Source organism: Aquila chrysaetos, chromosome 9 (assembly GCF_900496995.4).
Source record: "Aquila chrysaetos chrysaetos chromosome 9, bAquChr1.4, whole genome shotgun sequence".
Lineage (NCBI taxonomy): Eukaryota > Metazoa > Chordata > Aves > Accipitriformes > Accipitridae > Aquila > Aquila chrysaetos.
In genome coordinates, this window is record NC_044012.1 from 21,697,879 (window position 1) to 21,714,928 (window position 17,050).

General features: G+C 50.9%; 1 protein-coding gene across 1 annotated transcript in view; it reads left to right on the forward strand.

The window, feature by feature from the left end:
- The window catches only part of WDR59 (WD repeat domain 59), a 35,711-nt gene extending 21,745 nt beyond the window's left edge, over positions 1 to 13,966 (forward strand). Inside the window, exons 14-21 of the mRNA XM_041125884.1 lie at positions 3,855 to 3,988; positions 5,407 to 5,488; positions 7,353 to 7,465; positions 8,538 to 8,685; positions 8,778 to 8,850; positions 10,395 to 10,521; positions 10,965 to 11,107; positions 12,224 to 13,966. Of these exons, the coding sequence (XP_040981818.1) occupies positions 3,855 to 3,988; positions 5,407 to 5,488; positions 7,353 to 7,465; positions 8,538 to 8,685; positions 8,778 to 8,850; positions 10,395 to 10,521; positions 10,965 to 11,107; positions 12,224 to 12,459 (1,056 nt within the window). The 3' untranslated portion in view covers positions 12,460 to 13,966. The remainder of the gene's footprint in view (positions 1 to 3,854; positions 3,989 to 5,406; positions 5,489 to 7,352; positions 7,466 to 8,537; positions 8,686 to 8,777; positions 8,851 to 10,394; positions 10,522 to 10,964; positions 11,108 to 12,223) is intronic.
- The last annotated feature ends 3,084 nt before the right edge of the window (positions 13,967 to 17,050 follow it).

A 17,050-nucleotide genomic window follows, 5' to 3' on the forward strand; every position in this document is an offset into this window, starting at 1 on the left:
GTATGCAGTGATGATGGTGGTTGCTACGAAGCAGTTGGTGGCTTATTCTTGGGCTATCTGTTTCTACATGTAACCCATTTACTGCCATCGTTATCACCTCAGATTGCAGCAAATTACAGCCTTGGGTATGGTAGTGCAGGTGCAGGCTGGCTTTCTTAGTCATTATTCAGTGCTGTTACCCGCTGTCACCTCCAACCCCATGATTGTCATAAATGCTCTGGTTTCTTTCCTTCTGGTGCTCTGAGGAGCTGATGAGTCTTAATTTACTATCACTGTAGCTATTTTCTTTCTTTTCTTCCTCTCCTTAAACTCTCAGGAGCAGCTGGGTAGATGCAGTTCTCCTTGGCATGGATTCTAGGCTGCAGAAAGAGCTAGATGTGTTGGGGGCAGTGCAGAAGACCTATGTCTTTGACCTTCAGCTGTCAATAGTTAGCCTGGTGCATGCATGTTGATTTCTGCTTCAGCTCCAACCGTTATGTTCCCTGCTCCCCCTCGTGACCTGTGCTCCAGCCCCTAGGAAGAGACATATTTTCTGTTCTACCCTAATGCCTGTGAGCCTCAGTGACACCTTTCGATAACACCATAGTGGGAGCTGCTTCTGGGAGAAGAGGTGAGGCAGAAGGGAAGGAGGAACGTTGTGGTGGACCTTGGCCAGACAGACCCAGGCTACAGCTCTCCTTGCCTCTGGTGATCCCTGTTAAAAGTGTTCAAATACTGCCTGGTGGAGAGCTACTCCTGTAATTAACGCCAGCAATTACTTGGTTCAAAGTAGAGCTTCTGCTGTCAATGGTGATGAGCTTTACCTCATCCATGATGTTTCCCATACTTCTGATCGTAGTTTTTTCTAACGCTTTGTTGCTGTAGCTGAGGCAAACCTGAATTGCAAAAACCAGACATCTTTAATGGTGACTCTACGTGTGGTTTTATGATTTTCTTCTGTCACAGCTCAAGGGGCAGGAAGTAGTGGTCATGGAAGTGTAGTACTGGCAGGGCATATGGCCATCGACTGACTCTACTCCAGGAGCTGTACCAGTGAAGAATTAGGGCTTCCCTCTTTGCCGGTAAATAGGCAGTGCTAAGAGGAAGAAAACAGGACAATTTTATTGTGAATCCAAGTTTTCAGGGGGTTCTGATACATTTAGTGTCTTCATTTGTCTGGTGATATGCTAACAGCAAGTAGTGGAAACCATTCATGGGATCTCTTTTCCATTCTCATCCTCATTTGTTGTCATTCTCCTCCAAAAAAAAAAGTGACTGAATTACCTGTGGAAAGTGATATGTGTTGTCCGTGTTTCTAGTCTTTGAAATGCCTGTTGGGAGGCTTCTTCAGTCCGCTCTTGCAGAGGGCAGGAGCAGGTTGAATCTGTTGCTGATGACGGGTCAGAGAACCTGCGTCGGCTGCAAGTCCTGGGGACAGCTGGCTTACAGATGGTCAGGAGGTGGCAAGTTGCTCTCCAGATTATCTGCCGAGCTCTAGAAGCCCTTGGTGATAGACCTGCAGAGCGTGGTTCTGCATCTGCAAGCCTGGGTTCAAATACCTGCTCAGACACAGCACAAATAACAGCTTTTGTTGTGAGATGCCTGGTAGCCCTTCCAGGACAGTGCCTGAGCTCTTGCCTGATGGCATATTGTTGTGCTGGGGCTCCCAAGCTTTGCTCAAGTATTGTTTTTGGCAGCATCAGCAGCTCCTTGCTGCACGTAGGAGACAGTATTTGGCTGCCCTGACGAGGAGTGAGGTACAGGTGCCGCTTTTATTTGGGAACCTGGTTGTAATACAGCCCCCATCCTTCAGCACAGGAAGGGTAGCTACATCTTTAGGTGTTACCAAAAGAAGTATAGTCTGCCCAATGGCAAGAGAGCCAGAGCTGATCCAGGCAGGACCTCAATTAGGAACTGATGGACTGAAAGAGTTTGGTCTCCCACCTGACCACGTTCTAGCCACCTTCCACTGCATAGCACTGCTCAGCTTTGGAGTGATTTAGCAGATAAATAGTGCAGGTGAATTCTGCTTGGATGAATTACAACTTGAGGGGACATGGCAGAGAACAGAATCATGCCCTAGTCAGACAGCTTTTCCATAGCACTGAATGCTGACAGCCCTGTTTCCACCAGCATTTGGCACCTCTGAATGTTGGGCAGCATGCACGCTCTGCTCCTCTTTACTCTGGGGAATGGTGGAAGACCAGGGGAACCGTGGTGATGCTCTGTCACATAGGCATCCTTCGAAAAATCCACCTTCACTGCCTTCAAGTCTGAAACACCTCCTTCACTTACTGTCAAGCCTGTGCTTGAGCCTCTGAGCCTTGGTCGCCCAGCGTCCAAAGTGACTTCAGGAGCACATCCTTTTTGCTTCTTGTGGCATGTGCTAGCAGTACGGTCAGTGTGGCAAAACCTCCTCAGCACATGGGCCTAAGCTTGGGCCAGGCAGGCAGTGAAGAAGGAATTAATTTCTTAAGGTCAGTAGTTGTTTTTTTTAAGGGCATTTTGTGTCTGTGATAAGCCTGCCAGGTTCTCATAGGATTGCATGATCATGGTCAAAGGCAGTTTTGCACCCAGCCATCCCAAAGCTGGCCTGACGTCCACAGTAGAAGTGACCCTGCTTGCAGGTCCAAGTCCTGCCCTTCCTGTAGCCCAGCCTGCTCTTTAGGAGCACCCATGTGTTGCCTGTGCTAGCTCTGCCTGCCCTGCGGAGCCATCAGCACAGGGCTGCTTTGCTGGCTTCTTCAAAGATACTGTTCTGCTTCAGATAGGGGTGTAGGAAGCCCCACCAGAAGTGTCTCAGGAGACTCACCATAACTCAGTATGACCAGGAGACGCTTCTGCATAGGAGCGTGGACTCTGTGTGTCTGTGAGGGAACACGCCACAGGGGAGCAGCATTGCAAAGCATCCTTTGCTGCACTTAGGAACCCTGCATAGCAGCCAGTGCTTCCCTCGGTAGAGCTCCAGTGCCTTCTGCCTGTCGTGCTGCTGCACGTCCTCTCATCCCTCCTCCTCACCCTCCTAGAGTGAGGAGCTGGAAGGGGCCAGGATACCAGCCAAATACTCTACGGTGTTTCATACAGCCAAGTAACTTTATGCAGCTTGGTGTTTAGATGGCCTCTGTCTATTACTGGGAGTATTTGGGAATCATCTTGGCTTCTTGTTTTTGCTCCCTTGTGTTGATTCCTCTTCTTTCTTCTCCCCCCCACCCCCTTATGTCCTGAGCCAGCTGTAAGTAGCTGTGAGCATGGTAGCTAAGGATCCTTGCTAGGAAAACTTGGGCCCTGTTTTATCATCTGCCAATTGTTTGTTCGAAGCTATTGATAAAGCAGGAGCTGGGAGCCCTGTCCTGGTGCTAAACAGGGGTGTACTCAAACACTGAAAGAAGAGACCAAAAGAGACAGTCTGGAGCTGTCAGCTTGCCCTGAAGCTCACTCAGGGCAAGCAGAAGCTGCCTCCCACATGCCTCTGTGCTGATGTTGGGTGAAGTCAGCAGTGGTCTGTGTGCAGATGGTTCCCAGACCAGACCTCTAATGAGAATGATAATTGAACTGTCCTCCTGCCAAACCTGCCCAGGTTTGATTGGCATCCCGATGCTGATTTGTTCTCTTATTGGCTTTCACAGGGGAACTCACAAAATACTTTTTGAGTGAGTTTGACCTTGAGCTCGCTGCCTTGACCTGCTTTTCACTTCCTACAGATGGAGATGCTTGTTCTCCTGGGCATGTCACGGATGTTTTCCAGGGTAACACAGAGCCTTCTGAAAGGCAGGTTTGGGTGCTGCTTGCATTATTCCTGACCCTAGTGCTTTGTTCCCTGGCCCAAGAAGCCTGCTGTCCTCCTCCCCAGTAACACGTTGTCATTTGTTCTGCAGAAATCAAGGAGGTGGAAAAGCAAACGAGAAGGGACAGATGCCAACAACCGACCCATCAAAGCCGCTGGGAAAGTTATTATCCAGGATATTTCCTGCTTGCTGCCTGTCCACAAGCTGCTGGGAGAGCTCTACATGTGAGTACGGGCTGGCATCCTTTCCCAAATGAAAGCAGCCATCTTTGGCATTGCTGTGCTTTAATACTGAAATCAGTCAGCACTGATCTTTGAATATTTCCTTACCTTCTTCCTCTGTTCTTGCCTTGCTGTTTTTTTACTGTATCCCTCTCTGCCTGTGAGAGGGCACTTGTTTCCTATAAATCTGAAAAGTGTGATGGAAGAAGTTTGTGATGGGGTATTGTACACAGTTTGAACTGGTGCTCCAGCATCATCACTGCAAATCTTACAGGTTCAGGTTTTTGCCAGCTAAAGAGAGAGATTATCAGTACAAATTCTTTTTCAAATCTCATGTTAAAGTCCACACTTAAATGCACAGGCTTAAAAATCCCAATAAATGCTCATTTTCAAACTATAAAACTGTTAGGAGCTCATAAGGCTTTTTAATTTCAGAAGTACTTGGAATGCCCCATTCACTTGGAGACTTGGTTGTACAGGCGAGTGTCTGTCCAGGAAGTTTTTCTGCTTTAATGGAAAGGATGGAGAAGTTCTGTGTGGTGTTTTTTGGGTTGGGCTTTTTTGAAAAACAAGGGGCTTCTTTTTCCAAACTGTCTAATTCAGATAGTTACAAAATCTCCTAAATTTTTTCTTCCTTAGCTTTGGTAATACTGTCTGGTCCTTGACAGAATTTCCAGTCTGTGGACATTCAGGGAAGAAGCAGGCTTCTCTCCCAGGAGGGCTGGAAATCTTCCTTCTCTCTTTTCTATATTATTAAAAAGAATGTTCTTTAAAAAGATGCGTTGGACCTTTCTTCTCTGGATATCTCATGTGTAAACAGCCTGACTCTTTTCCATTTGCTGTAAGACCTTAAGCAGTAAAAGTGTCAAGTGTCTCAGGAAGATTTCTGACGATAAGCAGGAAAGCCCACGTGGGTTTCCTCAGCCCACCTTGCTGGCCTCTTGGAGACTCATCGGTGGGTGCATTACCCTACTGGGGAACAGGCTGAAGACCAACCTGTTTCTCCACAGCATACCACCATATTCCTCCAGGTCAGTCAGAGCAGACCAACAGGCTGAAGGGGAACAGGACCATGTAACCACCAGCTTCTAGGGACAAGAGTGCATCTTGGCTTGATGGTATCCTGGCACAAGTTTAGTCCGATATCTCCTTGGAAATGGTGCTTTTTAAGATCAATCCCAGCTAGTTTGGCACTGGACTTGATGTGCGGTGTGTTAGTGAAGATGAATAGTGGGAGAAGGATGGAGGTGATCCCTGAATAAGGGAGAAGGAAGGGATGGGATCCTGGCCATGCTAACATGCTCGTATTCATCAGAAAGTTCTGAGCTGCTCACTGCTGCCAGTACCACTTTCCCCCCCATCCCAGCCCACCTTCGTAGGTAATGTGCCAGCCAGAGCTGAGCTATCTCCTTTCTTTTTAGACTGAATGTGAATAATATCCAGGAGACTTGCCAGAAGAATGCTGCCTCAGCCTTGGCTGTGGGACGGAGGGATCTCGTACAGGTATGACATTAAATCAGACCTCTTCCTCAGCGTGCTGCACTACCCTCAAATGGCTTGTGCTGTCACCTTGATACTGAAAGAGCCATCTGGGTTCTTGGTGAACCAAAGCCTGTGGAACAGCCATGGAGGTGACTTCTACCTCATTGACACTTGGCATCGAGAAATCCCTTCCTAGGGCTGCAAGCAGATTGTGTTATGCCCTTTGCCAAACTGAGTGAAGCACATTTTTCAGGGAATTCCTGCAGGCAAAGCAAGGAATGCAGCCTACTTTTGAGTCAGCAAATGGAGTAGCTGTGCACAGAGTTGCCTAGCTGCTGTCAGCATTTTGATCGGTGATTTTTTCTTACTTATGTAATTGTTCTCATTGTTTGGTATTCATCTCTGCTGGCACTGGGTGCTAACTGCAGCTAGCTTCTCTCCAAGAGAGACTGAGCCCAGGGACCCAGGCCCAGAATGGGGTTGGCTACTTGCCTTCAGCTAATAATAGGAGAAAAATGGCTGTTATGGCCCATCCTTTTCTGTGCAATTAGTCCATTGCAACAGGCACAACATTTGAGGACACAGCAGTGCCTGAAAGAGATGGGAGCTGGCACTGCCAGAGGAGCTGTGCACCTCTCCTGAGCGTTTGGCTCTTCCTAGACGTGGGCAGGGAAGGCTTACCTGATCTAAGCAGAAGCAAACTCAAGCTGTTGCCTTGCTTCTTGGTTCTGCTAGACCAGGAGAGAGAAGGTAGGTCTAGTTCCCCTTTGTGCTTCATCTTGCTGTCTGGTTTGCCCACCTTGGACCAGGGCTTGGGTGGAATAACTTCAGCAAGATTCTCTGAGATACCTCTGTTTCTTGCTTGCTTTTCCCTGTCCTGTGCAACTCCAGCTTGTACTGCAGCTTGCCTTGTTCCTAGAAGACATGGAGGCTTGAGTTGCAGGTTACATGTAAGATGTGCTCTATAGCAGTGTAGGAATTGGCATCTTTCCCATTTCCTTTCTGTGCTCTCTTGTACTCAGCCCTGTCCTTTTTTTCAGTTTCTCTCCTGTTTCTTTCTCTCTGGTTTCACAGTGAGCAGCTGTGGGACTACTGTTCCTGGCTGTTCTTTGTACTTGGAGCATGTGTTTTTTCTTTACTTTTCCGTGTTGTCAGCTCTCTGATTTCTGCTGTCTTTCCAGCACTATGCTCCTTTTCCTTTCCTGCTTTTTTTCATGCCAAACTAGGAGCTTTGCTTTTCCCTGGAATATTCTAATTGCCCCATTTTAAAAGGCACAGCAGAAAAAACAGTTCTAGATCAGTGGTATAGAGACTGAAAAGATGGAACCGTTTTCAGAGTAGAGGATCATAAATGAAGGAGAAATTTCACATGAAATCTAACAGTTAAACTGTTGGAGTAGAAATGGCAAATTGAACTTCTGTCTGTGCTGGGCTGTGCTAGGAGAACAGAGGTGTTCAATAACACTCACAACTAATCAAAAGATACTTTTCATGCAAATAAATTCACCAGTAAACTTTCTGCCACCAGACATCTCTGAACCCGAGAACTGTATCAAATCTAAACCCTTTTGAGATTTGTGAATATAAAATGCACTAATAGGTCTGTTAGGCTACCCTGACAGGTCTGTTAGACTATAGACAATTCTTCTTCAAAGTTTAACCCAAACTCAAAGCACGTGGGACAGGGAAAGCTTTGGTTTTGTGTTACTCTACATGTTATTTGTGACACAGAGGCTGAAACTGCTGCCTGCTGCCAGAAAAAAAGAAAAAAAAAAAAGGCAAGCTCCATTATTATCTGTCTGTGAGTGAATTCGTGCACACCTATGCCCTGGGAGTGTGGTTATTTCTAATTGTAGCTTTGATGCTTTTCCTTCCTGTCTGCCAGGTTTGGTCACTGGCCATGGTCGCCACTGATCTCTGTCTTGGACCGAAGTCTGACCCAGATTTGGAGATACCTTGGGCACAACATCCATTTGGACGCCAATTACTGGAGTCCTTGTAGGTGTCTGAATGCTGGGGAGGGGTTGGGGAATGGTTGCTGAAGCAGAGCCCTCCATAACTATGTACACTCTAAGGCATCATTTCAGATTTGGAGTAGTATGTATTTTTTTTTTTTCCCCTCTCAAGCCTGAGATGCATCAAGAAGGGAAGCTGCAAGTGTGTTTATGACATGCAGGAGGCAGCATTTGGCCTCCCATCTAGCACCCAGGTCTTCCTTGGCTAACATTGAGCAATAGGCCAGGTGCAGTTGGAGCTCTGCTTTCCAGCATGCCCACAATGCCTGACTTGGAGATTTTGGTTTTCTGCTCCCCACCTCCTAAATGAGCATGTTGGTGCAGCTGCTTTTTTCACCTTCAGATTCACTGTTGCCATATAGCATTACTGGGAAATCATTCAACTGGTCTCAAAGCCAAGTGTTAGCTGCAAATGTCTTCCTGCCAGTGAATCTGTTCAGGAGGGGACATAATTAGTAATTGATATTATCTGTCAATACACCCTATTTGGAGGTACAGGATTTGTGTGGTGTACTTTGTATATTGTTGCTTGACCTAGCTCTTTCCTGCTGTATGGCAGCAGTGGGAGGGGGAACACAGGTAGTTCTTCGTCACTCTGAGTCTTCAGAGCAATCCAGAAACTTCACAGCCATCCAGAAAATGTGTGGTGGGGTTTTGCCTTGTGTTCTAGATGCAGGATGCTTGCTTGTAGAGGGTTTTGTCAAAAACACATTGTGGCTGGGAGTGAGTCTAATGGCTCCAGCATTACATCCACTTAAAATCAGTTCTGTGGGCGTTGTTCCTGAAGCTGCACAAACTTGGGATAATCAGGCCACAAGTACTGCTGGATTCCCCCACCTGTTAGGCCACAAGTGTTTTCAGAAGGAGGACTTGGCTCCTCAAAGGTATGATGGAAAAGACAACCCAGTCCTGCAGAGCACACATGTCTCCTGTGGGCAGTAATGTGACCCAAATGGATTTATGCAACAGGCTTGAAATTAGTTGCCCTGGAGTCTCAATGCCTTTGCCACTGAATTCTGCCCAATCTCGTACTGTCTCTCTTTTTCATTTCCCAGGCTGGCTCACTACTCACAGCTCCATGATGTGCAGACCCTGGCCATGCTGTGCAGCGTGTTTGAAGCCCAATCCAGGCTACAGGGCTGCCCAAACTCCTATGGCCCCTTTCCTCAGCGTGCCTCCAACCTGGCCTCCCACAGCCGATATGTATGACCGCCATTTCTTTCCCATTTGTCTTGGATATCTTTGAACACCTTTCAGGTAGATGACATGATTTCCTCTCCTTTCCCCCTCAACAGCCCAGCTTTACTTCCTCTGGCTCCTGTTCCAGCATGTCAGATCCTGGACTTGGCACTGGAGGCTGGAGCATAGGTACTGAGACCTGGGGAGTAAATAGAGGAACCTGCCTCCCTTCTGGCCTAGGTTTTAGATGGCTCCTATGGTGGGGAAAGAAGGGAGTTAGTACTGGCTGTGATTGCTGCCAGAGCAGCTTTCTGGGGTTTGGCCAATGTGATGTGACTCCACGGCTGGAAGTGAGCAGGGCTTGCAGTAACTGTGTAAATGCTCCTGCAGTCCTGCCCCTTCTGACTTCTGTAGCATGCTGTCCGACTGGGCTTTGGAGAAATTGTTACAAACACCCTAGACGTACCAAGCTAGTTGCCTGGATCACAGGTTAACCCAGAGGCAAGAACTCACACTGCTGCCTTTTCCACATGGCGACAAGTAAAGGGACAGACCACTGTACTGGTTTGCTTCCAGCCTGGCTATAGCAAGCACTCGGGGTGACTGCCTTGATGCTGCCTGGTGCCATAGGCTTTCCACAGCCCTAGCGCTTTGCACAGTTTGAGGCTGTTACCCATGCTGACTACTCCTGGTAATTTCCTTGTCCTTCCTGTGCCTGGACATGGTTCCCAGGATTAGCTACTCCGTCACCTTCCCAGGGATCGAGGTTGGGCTGACTGGCCTGCAGTTTCCTGGGTCCTCCCTCTTGTCCTTTTTGAAGACAGGAGTGACATTTGCTTTCCTCCAGTGCTCAGGTACCTCTCCCAGTCACCAGGATCACTCAACAATTATCAAGAGTGACCTCGCAATGTCATCAGCCAGCTAATTCCACAGAGTTCCGGGGAAGAGGCAATGCTGTGCTTTCTCCTGGCACTGGAAAAAACAGCAGTGGTTGGGAAGGTTGGGTTATTGGTGCCATGAGTACCTGCAGGCCTAAGGGCATTTTCTGCTGAGCTGTGAAGGTGTCAAAGACAAGTCACTCTGAAGGGCTCCAGTGTCAGAGTTAAAGCTGTTGGCTGATTGCTAGTGATATATGTGGCCTGAGGCAGCATCAGCCCTGTTAGCAGCAAAGCTGTAACTTTTCAGTTCGATATCAAAGCATCTGTGACACGGGGAAGAGTGCAGAATGGGGGTTAACAGGGCTGATGTTGTCTTGTATTGGTTATTAGCAGTCTTCTCCCTGCCCCCAGGGCAATACCTTACATACAGAGGCCCCTTTACGTAACATCAGCCCTGGTGATGAGAGTCCTCCCTGTCTAGGAAAGAGGAGCGCAGACCTGCTGGGATTAACGTTCCCAAGCAAACTCCATGGGATTGACTGCGTAGTTACTTTTTGTCTAAAGTGGAAGGCAAAAGGGATTCCTCCATATTAGATTTCTCTGCCTGATGATCCCCATTCCCATCCTGTCACCAGAAGTGCAGTAGAAGCACTTGGCAAGTAGAGGTTGGCACTTAGTTTTCTGAGGCACGGCAGTGTTTGTAGGAATGCAGAAGGTGATATGACCATGTCTTAGAGAGAAAACCGGGGTGTGCGAATGTGCGGTCTTCCATGTCTCCTTCCCCAGTTTTGAGGAGGTTGTGCTCCTGAGTGCTGTGCTTTCTGACGTATGCTTATGACCTTTTGATGCTTGCAGCAAACAAAGACATGGAGCAGGCCTCCACTCCCTGGTGCGAGTCTTCTCCAGATGACTTCCGTTACGGAAACCTAATGTATCCCGATCATCGGGAGCGTGAGAAAGACCAGCATGAGAAAAACAAAAGGTAGGTTATAGCATGCCTTGGGGGTATTGAGGGATGCGTTACTCTGTGCCCAAGTCAGCTGGAACTCTATAGCCAGGTCTCTGTTGGTGGTGTGAAAACTAGAAAGAGAGTAGCATGCCTGCTCCTAGACCGTTTCATTCAGATGGTCATTTGGAGAAGCTTCATACTGCAGATCAACTCTGCTGGGATTGCATATGATACATTTATAGGTGGCCGTGGTGGGGTCCCGGGGGGGGCAGTCCACCCATTGAGTCCACACTTGAGTGTAGAACAAGTGAAGGCCAGACCAGTTAGTGTTCAGTGATGTTTCAGCAACACATGGGAAGTAATCTGCCGCTCTTCTAGTGATGTGAGCTGGTTGCATAGCCATCACTGGGAAGAGGATTGCAACCAGAGTCTCTGAGAGTGAATCAGGTGGATGACAACCCTGTTTGTTCCTCGAGGCTCCTGGATCCTGCCAACACTCAGCAATTTGATGACTTTAAGAAGTGCTATGGAGAAATCCTTTATCGCTGGGGCCTGCGAGAGAAGCGGGCTGAGGTTCTGAAGTTTGTCTCTTGTCCTCCTGATCCCCACAAAGGAATTGGTGAGTGCCTGCTTCGGTCTGCTCTGGCTGCCCAGGCAGAGTCACAGCTCTGCCTCGGGAGCTTAGGAACATGCAGTCAGCCCGCGGGATGAAAAGTGTCCATTGATCTGCCCAGAGGTTAGCTCTGCCAGCAAATGGTTTTGGCTTCTTCGCAGCTCTGGGTGGAGATGAGCCTTGCAGATGTTGGTTCAAGGGCTTTGTAGGCTGTAACATCTCTCCAGCGAAGCTGGGAATGTACATACTGCTACCCTAGCAATGTTCAGCTATTTATGCTGATGGCTATTCTTTACTCTCTCTGAATAAGAGCCCAGACATGCAGTGTCCTAATCCCTGCTTCTGGGCTGAATTGTCCTTATAGTGCATGCGTAAAATTGCAAGATCTCTAACTGTGGGTGAGCTAGCCAAGAAATAGGCAAACAGAGTGTTTCTCCCAAAATATTTTCAGCAGCATAGGTGCCCAGAACTGCTGCTTAAGGACAGCTGCCAAAATGTGTTCTTCCTAGGCCTCTGGGAAAAAATGCACTTAACCTGGGAGGAGAGCAGCAGGTGAGAGATGCCAGAGAAGCAGCAGTTGTCTCACCTTGTCACCTGAGACTCCTCCTAGGGAGTAACTAAAGTGAAAATTGGTGCCTTCGACCACTGCCATCGCCCCTCCATGGCTAACGGTCATGGCACTGACCGCACTGACAGCACGCATCGAGTGTGCTCAGTGCTCTCTCCATGATGAGAAACAAAGGCTGTTCTCGTTTGCTCTTAGTTACACTTCATAGAGATGAGACAAGCGGGAAGCCTTCATCTCCGCAGCATGTGTCAGTGTGTCCCAAACTAGAAATCATACGCATGTTCCCACCTGACAGCTGTTTAGCCATCAGGGGAATTAGTGGGCCACTCTGTGCCCCAGCATGCCAATTGCCTGTTTCTTTGCTCCTGTATGGAGACCAAACTGAGACCTCTAAAAGACACCATTCTCCCACCCTGAAGGATATTTGCGGCAAATCTCTTGGGCAGTGGGTTCAGGGGACTCGTTTCTTGAACGGGGGGCTGTATGCAGGGCTGCTTAGTCCACAATTCTGTCAGCACTAATTGTCTTGCTATCCATTTCTTTCTTCCCGCCAGAGTTCGGCGTGTACTGCAGCCACTGCCGCAGTGAGGTGCGCGGCACCCAGTGTGCCATCTGCAAGGGCTTCACTTTCCAGTGCGCTATCTGTCACGTGGCAGTGCGAGGCTCCTCTAATTTCTGCCTGACATGCGGACACGGGGGCCACACCAGCCATATGATGGAGTGGTTTCGCACCCAGGAGGTGTGCCCCACAGGCTGTGGATGCCATTGTCTGCTCGAGAGCACCTTCTGAGCCGTCCTGACAGCAGGGCGCCTGTGAACTGGATTTAATACTTAATTCCCAAGCCATGTTGAATCAGCTCTGCTCCACAGTGTCTGGAGGAGATGCCACAGGGAGCTGAAGCAGGCTGTCCTGGCGGTGCACTGCAGTGACGTTTACAAGTGCTTCCAGTATTCCTACACTTCCCAGGTTGCTTTCAGACTGATTTGACCAAACTCCCTGTGTCCATTGCTGGCGATGGATGCCAGACCAGAAAAATTCCTCTCTCCTGCAGAAGGGTGTGTGAATATTGGCTAGTCTCTGTTGGGATGAGGAGGTGTTAAAAAGCTCCTTTGGAAACGGCTCGCCTGGCAGAGCCAAACTTGTTCCAGCTACGTAGTGTCTTTCCAGGTACCTCCTTACAGGGGCTCAAAGTGAGCAAAATAGTCATCTTTGCACAGTTAAGGCAGAAATAATTTGCAAGCAGCAGTGAGCTCTAAAGCCGAACTGTAAACTGCGCTCAAAGAGCGAATAGTCCATGGGACTGTGCTCAGAGTTACTTTTGGAAGCAACAGGGTCCTTATTTTGAATGTCTTGTTTACATCGTTTAGATTGCCCCATAAAGCAAAAGAATGAAAGTACGTTTTTCAGGATTACTTCCTAAATAGCTTCGAATCACTGGTCAGTGTCTGCAGCTGGTGTGAAGAGCCCAGCCATGCGCTCGAGGTCACTAGGATTAGTTGCTTTCTTCCAGCAGTTTTAGTACCATTACTCTTAAGGGTCTCCATCTCCTGCTCTGACCTGGTGATATAATGCACTTTAACTTGCCTGTCCCTGCCTTGTCAGTGACATGTCCTGGTGACTGGGAAAGGCACCTGCCTTTTGAGTTTGGGATCCACACAGCGTTTCCATGGATGGTGGCATCTGAGGGCATTTCGGAAAGCCTTTGCTTCCTTACTGGGAAAACACAAGGAGGACGCTTGCTCTGTGCAACTCCTTTTGGCTGTTTTCTCCAGACTCTATGGAGGGAATCAATGAATAATTTGAGATTTGCTGCTGATGTGCTTGAGTGGCAAGGCTCCTGAGCTGGGGAGGCAGCAATTTCTAGGGGAAAAGGGGTTTTGGAAGGGTGGTGGGATTCACGGAGGCAAAAGGTTTGTGCCTTTTCTCCCTCTGGAGCTTCAAGTGGAGAATGTACCGGATCAATCTGTCTGTTTGGGGCTGTGCCTGCTGGGTGCTCCCGTCATGGGCATGCTGCTGTGTGGTTGCATGCACACCCTGAGCACGCAGCCCGTGTCTCTCCTGAGCAGGCTTCCACCTGAGCTTTGGTTTTGGGCAAATGTGTGGTCAGGGACAAGCCCGCTGGAGTAACCCGCCACCCCGTGCCAGCACTGATCCCTTCCTCCTGCGCTTGCCTGCCGAGCAGGGCCACATGCTGTGCCTGCTCCCAACCTTTGTGCTAACTCAGGCTGGCGGATCCTGCCGTGGAATAAACAGATGGTGTATCTTAAACATTAAAACATTAAAATTATTTTTTTAAGTGCTGTTCTGATAGAACTTGGTGTTGCTGTGCTAGTTCTCCCTCCATGGGGAGCGCCCAGCAGCTCTCCCTTCCAGCATGGTGGTCAGTGTTTCACCCCACGGTTGGGCACTGCACGGCCCTCTCCCTGCACCCCAAAGCAGGGGTCCCACTCCGGATACCTGTGCCCTGTGGCAGCAGAGACCTTCAGTAACTGGGGGGCTCACCGACTGCTGCTGGGACCGCGACCCTGGCTCTCGCAGCAGCTGCCTTCGTGCGGGGACGATGTGATGGCACGTGGCACCGTGGTGCCACGCCAGCCTGGGACCTGCCCACGCGTTGTGATGCACCTCTTGCGAAAATGAAGCCGGGCGGTGTCTAAGCCGTTGGCGAACCAAACCCCACGTCCTGCAGTTTGGGGAGGCCCCGGGCAGCGTCTGAGCCCCCAGCAAGCAGGCAGGCATGCTGGGGTCCTGCCCAGCGCTGTGCCAGCCCTCGGGCGAGGGTGCTCTCTGCCGGGAGCCGCGGGGAGAGGGCTCCCACCCTCCGCCTTCCTACGTGACAGCCATTCAGCTTGGAAGTATTTTCATTTCCATGCTTGAGTGTGCGTGTAGGTTGGAAGGGAAAGGAGACTTGTTATTTAAAGGTGATGGACTGACAGATCGTGGTACTTATGTGTGTTGTTACAGTTCATTACTGTCTATCTCCATAGTATCTGAATACCTGTGAGGTGGAGGGTGGCTGGTGCTGCAGAGGGAGGCGGAAAAGCATTTGCCGTGGCTGTTTGTGCAACCCTGCACAGGTAGGTGGAATTTCTTCCCGGACGCTGCGGGCATTTGTCTCACACCCTGCAGCGTGTGCAGTGGTTGCTTTGGGAGCGGTCTTGCTCAATGCTGAAGTGACTACTGCAAGGAAACAAGGAATGGCTTATTCTCACCTGGCTGGAGCCCGGCGAGAGAAGAAATGCATTGCCTTCGCTGTGCTTGGCAGCCCCTGTTTGGAATAAATGATCAGAAATGGGGCGTGCTGCTGCACTGGTGACCCACGCCAGCCGCTTGTCCTCTTACCCACCTGCTCTTTGGAATAACTTGGTAAAGTGCAAAAAATTCCCAAATCTGGCCAATCGCACTCTCTATTTCAGGCTTTAGAGAAGGGAGCAGGAGGGGGAGAGGAGGCAGGCACTGCTGGGGAAGCAGGTCTTGGCACAGAGCATGCCAGCGCACCCCAAACCAGCTCTGGGGACGCTGCCACGGTCAAACCAGGCAAATCAAATAGAGCATCCAGCCAAAGGACAATGCCGCTGACCGTGGTCAGTCTTGCGTGCTGGGGCGCGGGGTGACCCCTTCATGGTTTCTGCTGGTGCAGGAACCAGGGGGCACTGAATTAAAATGGCCGCTCGGCATGAGGCAGGAGCGAGCTTTTTGTGCGCCACGTGGGAAGGGTGTGAAACCGCTTCCTTCGGGCATCACTGATGCCATGGGTTTGCCAGAGCTCCAGGAGCGACTGGGCACTTCCAGGGAGGGGAAGCTCCATGCCAGACCACCACCGATGCTGCTGCCAGGCCAGAGAGCCCTGCCCACGCATCCCCAGCTGGCACCCCTCTGCGGAGATGCCGCCACACCTCGCACCTGCTCTTGCACCCTTCCCTGGCCATCACAGGGGAGGATGCCGAGCACAGGGAACCTTTGGGCCGACCCCAAGTAGGTGCTTGGGCAAGACTTGCTTCAGCTGCCTGCTGAGCGCATCCCCAGGGCTGTTACCAGTGCATCCGCCGTGGTTTTCCTGAGGATGGCTGGAAGAGAAAGCTCCCACGACAGCCCACGCTGTGCCCTCCAGGCCACCGTCAGTTTTTTAAAGCCTTTTTGTGCTCTGCAGAGCTAGCAGGCATGTAATGAGCATGGGGTGCCTTCCCTGTCCCCGCTGAGGCGCTCTGTGCATGGAGAAGGAAGTTTAATCCCCAACGATCAGAGTTTGGCAGAGAAACGATGATATCGGAGAAGGTGCCAAGGAAAACCTTTCCCTGTGGATGCTGCTCCTCACAGTGTCTGTATCGTCCCCCTCCTCCTCGTGCAGCCACAGCCCCATTAACCCAGCGTCAGCCTGTGCCAGCGCTGCAGGGCCTGATCCTGCCCAAAGCCCAACGGCGCATTCCTGCCGTCTTCCTCGGGCTGGCCCCAGCGTCTGTCTGTCTGTCTGGTGGGTAAACCAGTTCAGGAACTGATGAGCCAAAACCATTTGGCTGCTTTCATTTTGGCCAGGCTGATCATCAGCCGGCTCCACTCCCCAATGCTGCTCACCCCGGGGGCCGGCACGGCATGGGGACGGGGATGGTGGCGGGGACGGGTGGCCGTCGGCAAAGCCCTCCGCAGCCGATTTGGTGCTGTTACGGCAGCGTCTGCCGTAGAGCTTAGTCCCAGCGCCGTCCCTCTCCCACTGCCACCAGTGCTCGGTGCGTCCCTGCGCCGGGGGGGTGACGGGGTCCCCCTGATCCTCCATCTCCATCCTCACCGCAGAGCTGGGGGTCGTCTCGCCCACCCTGGGGACATCCCTGTCGCTTGCGTGGGGGAAGGAGCCCCTGCGATGGAGCCCGGGAACCATCGGCACCCTGAAATGAGCGCAGGTGGGGTGTCAGCTCACAACGGGCTCCCTGATGTCCCCAAGCCCTGCTGCGGCGGAGCTGGGGACGGCAACCCCCACGTGCTCGGTAGACGGCAGTAGCAGAGACCCACCAGTGCAGCCGGTGGCTTTGCACCCTGTGCTGTGCCGGGGAACCCGGGGCTGGCAAAGGCTGGATCCCTCCCTGCCCCGAGCTGGGACCACGAGTGAGCCCCCAGCGTGGCCCTTTGCGGCACGGGGTACCCAAGGGACTTGGACACCCCAAAACCTGGGCGTGCGGTGCATCCCCCTGGCTCCTGGGCCATCCCCGTGGCACCCGGCCTTGCCTTCGCTCGCCCTCCTTGCCCGCGAGTGCCAGTCGGGGCGTGGGTGGGAAGGGAAGGGAAGGAAATGCCTTTCCCTGGTTTCACCGGCCCCTGCGGCTGCGGGGAGAGGCCGGGACAGACCGGGGAGCGCTGGGGGCCGCTGCTCCCAGCACCGCCATGGCCA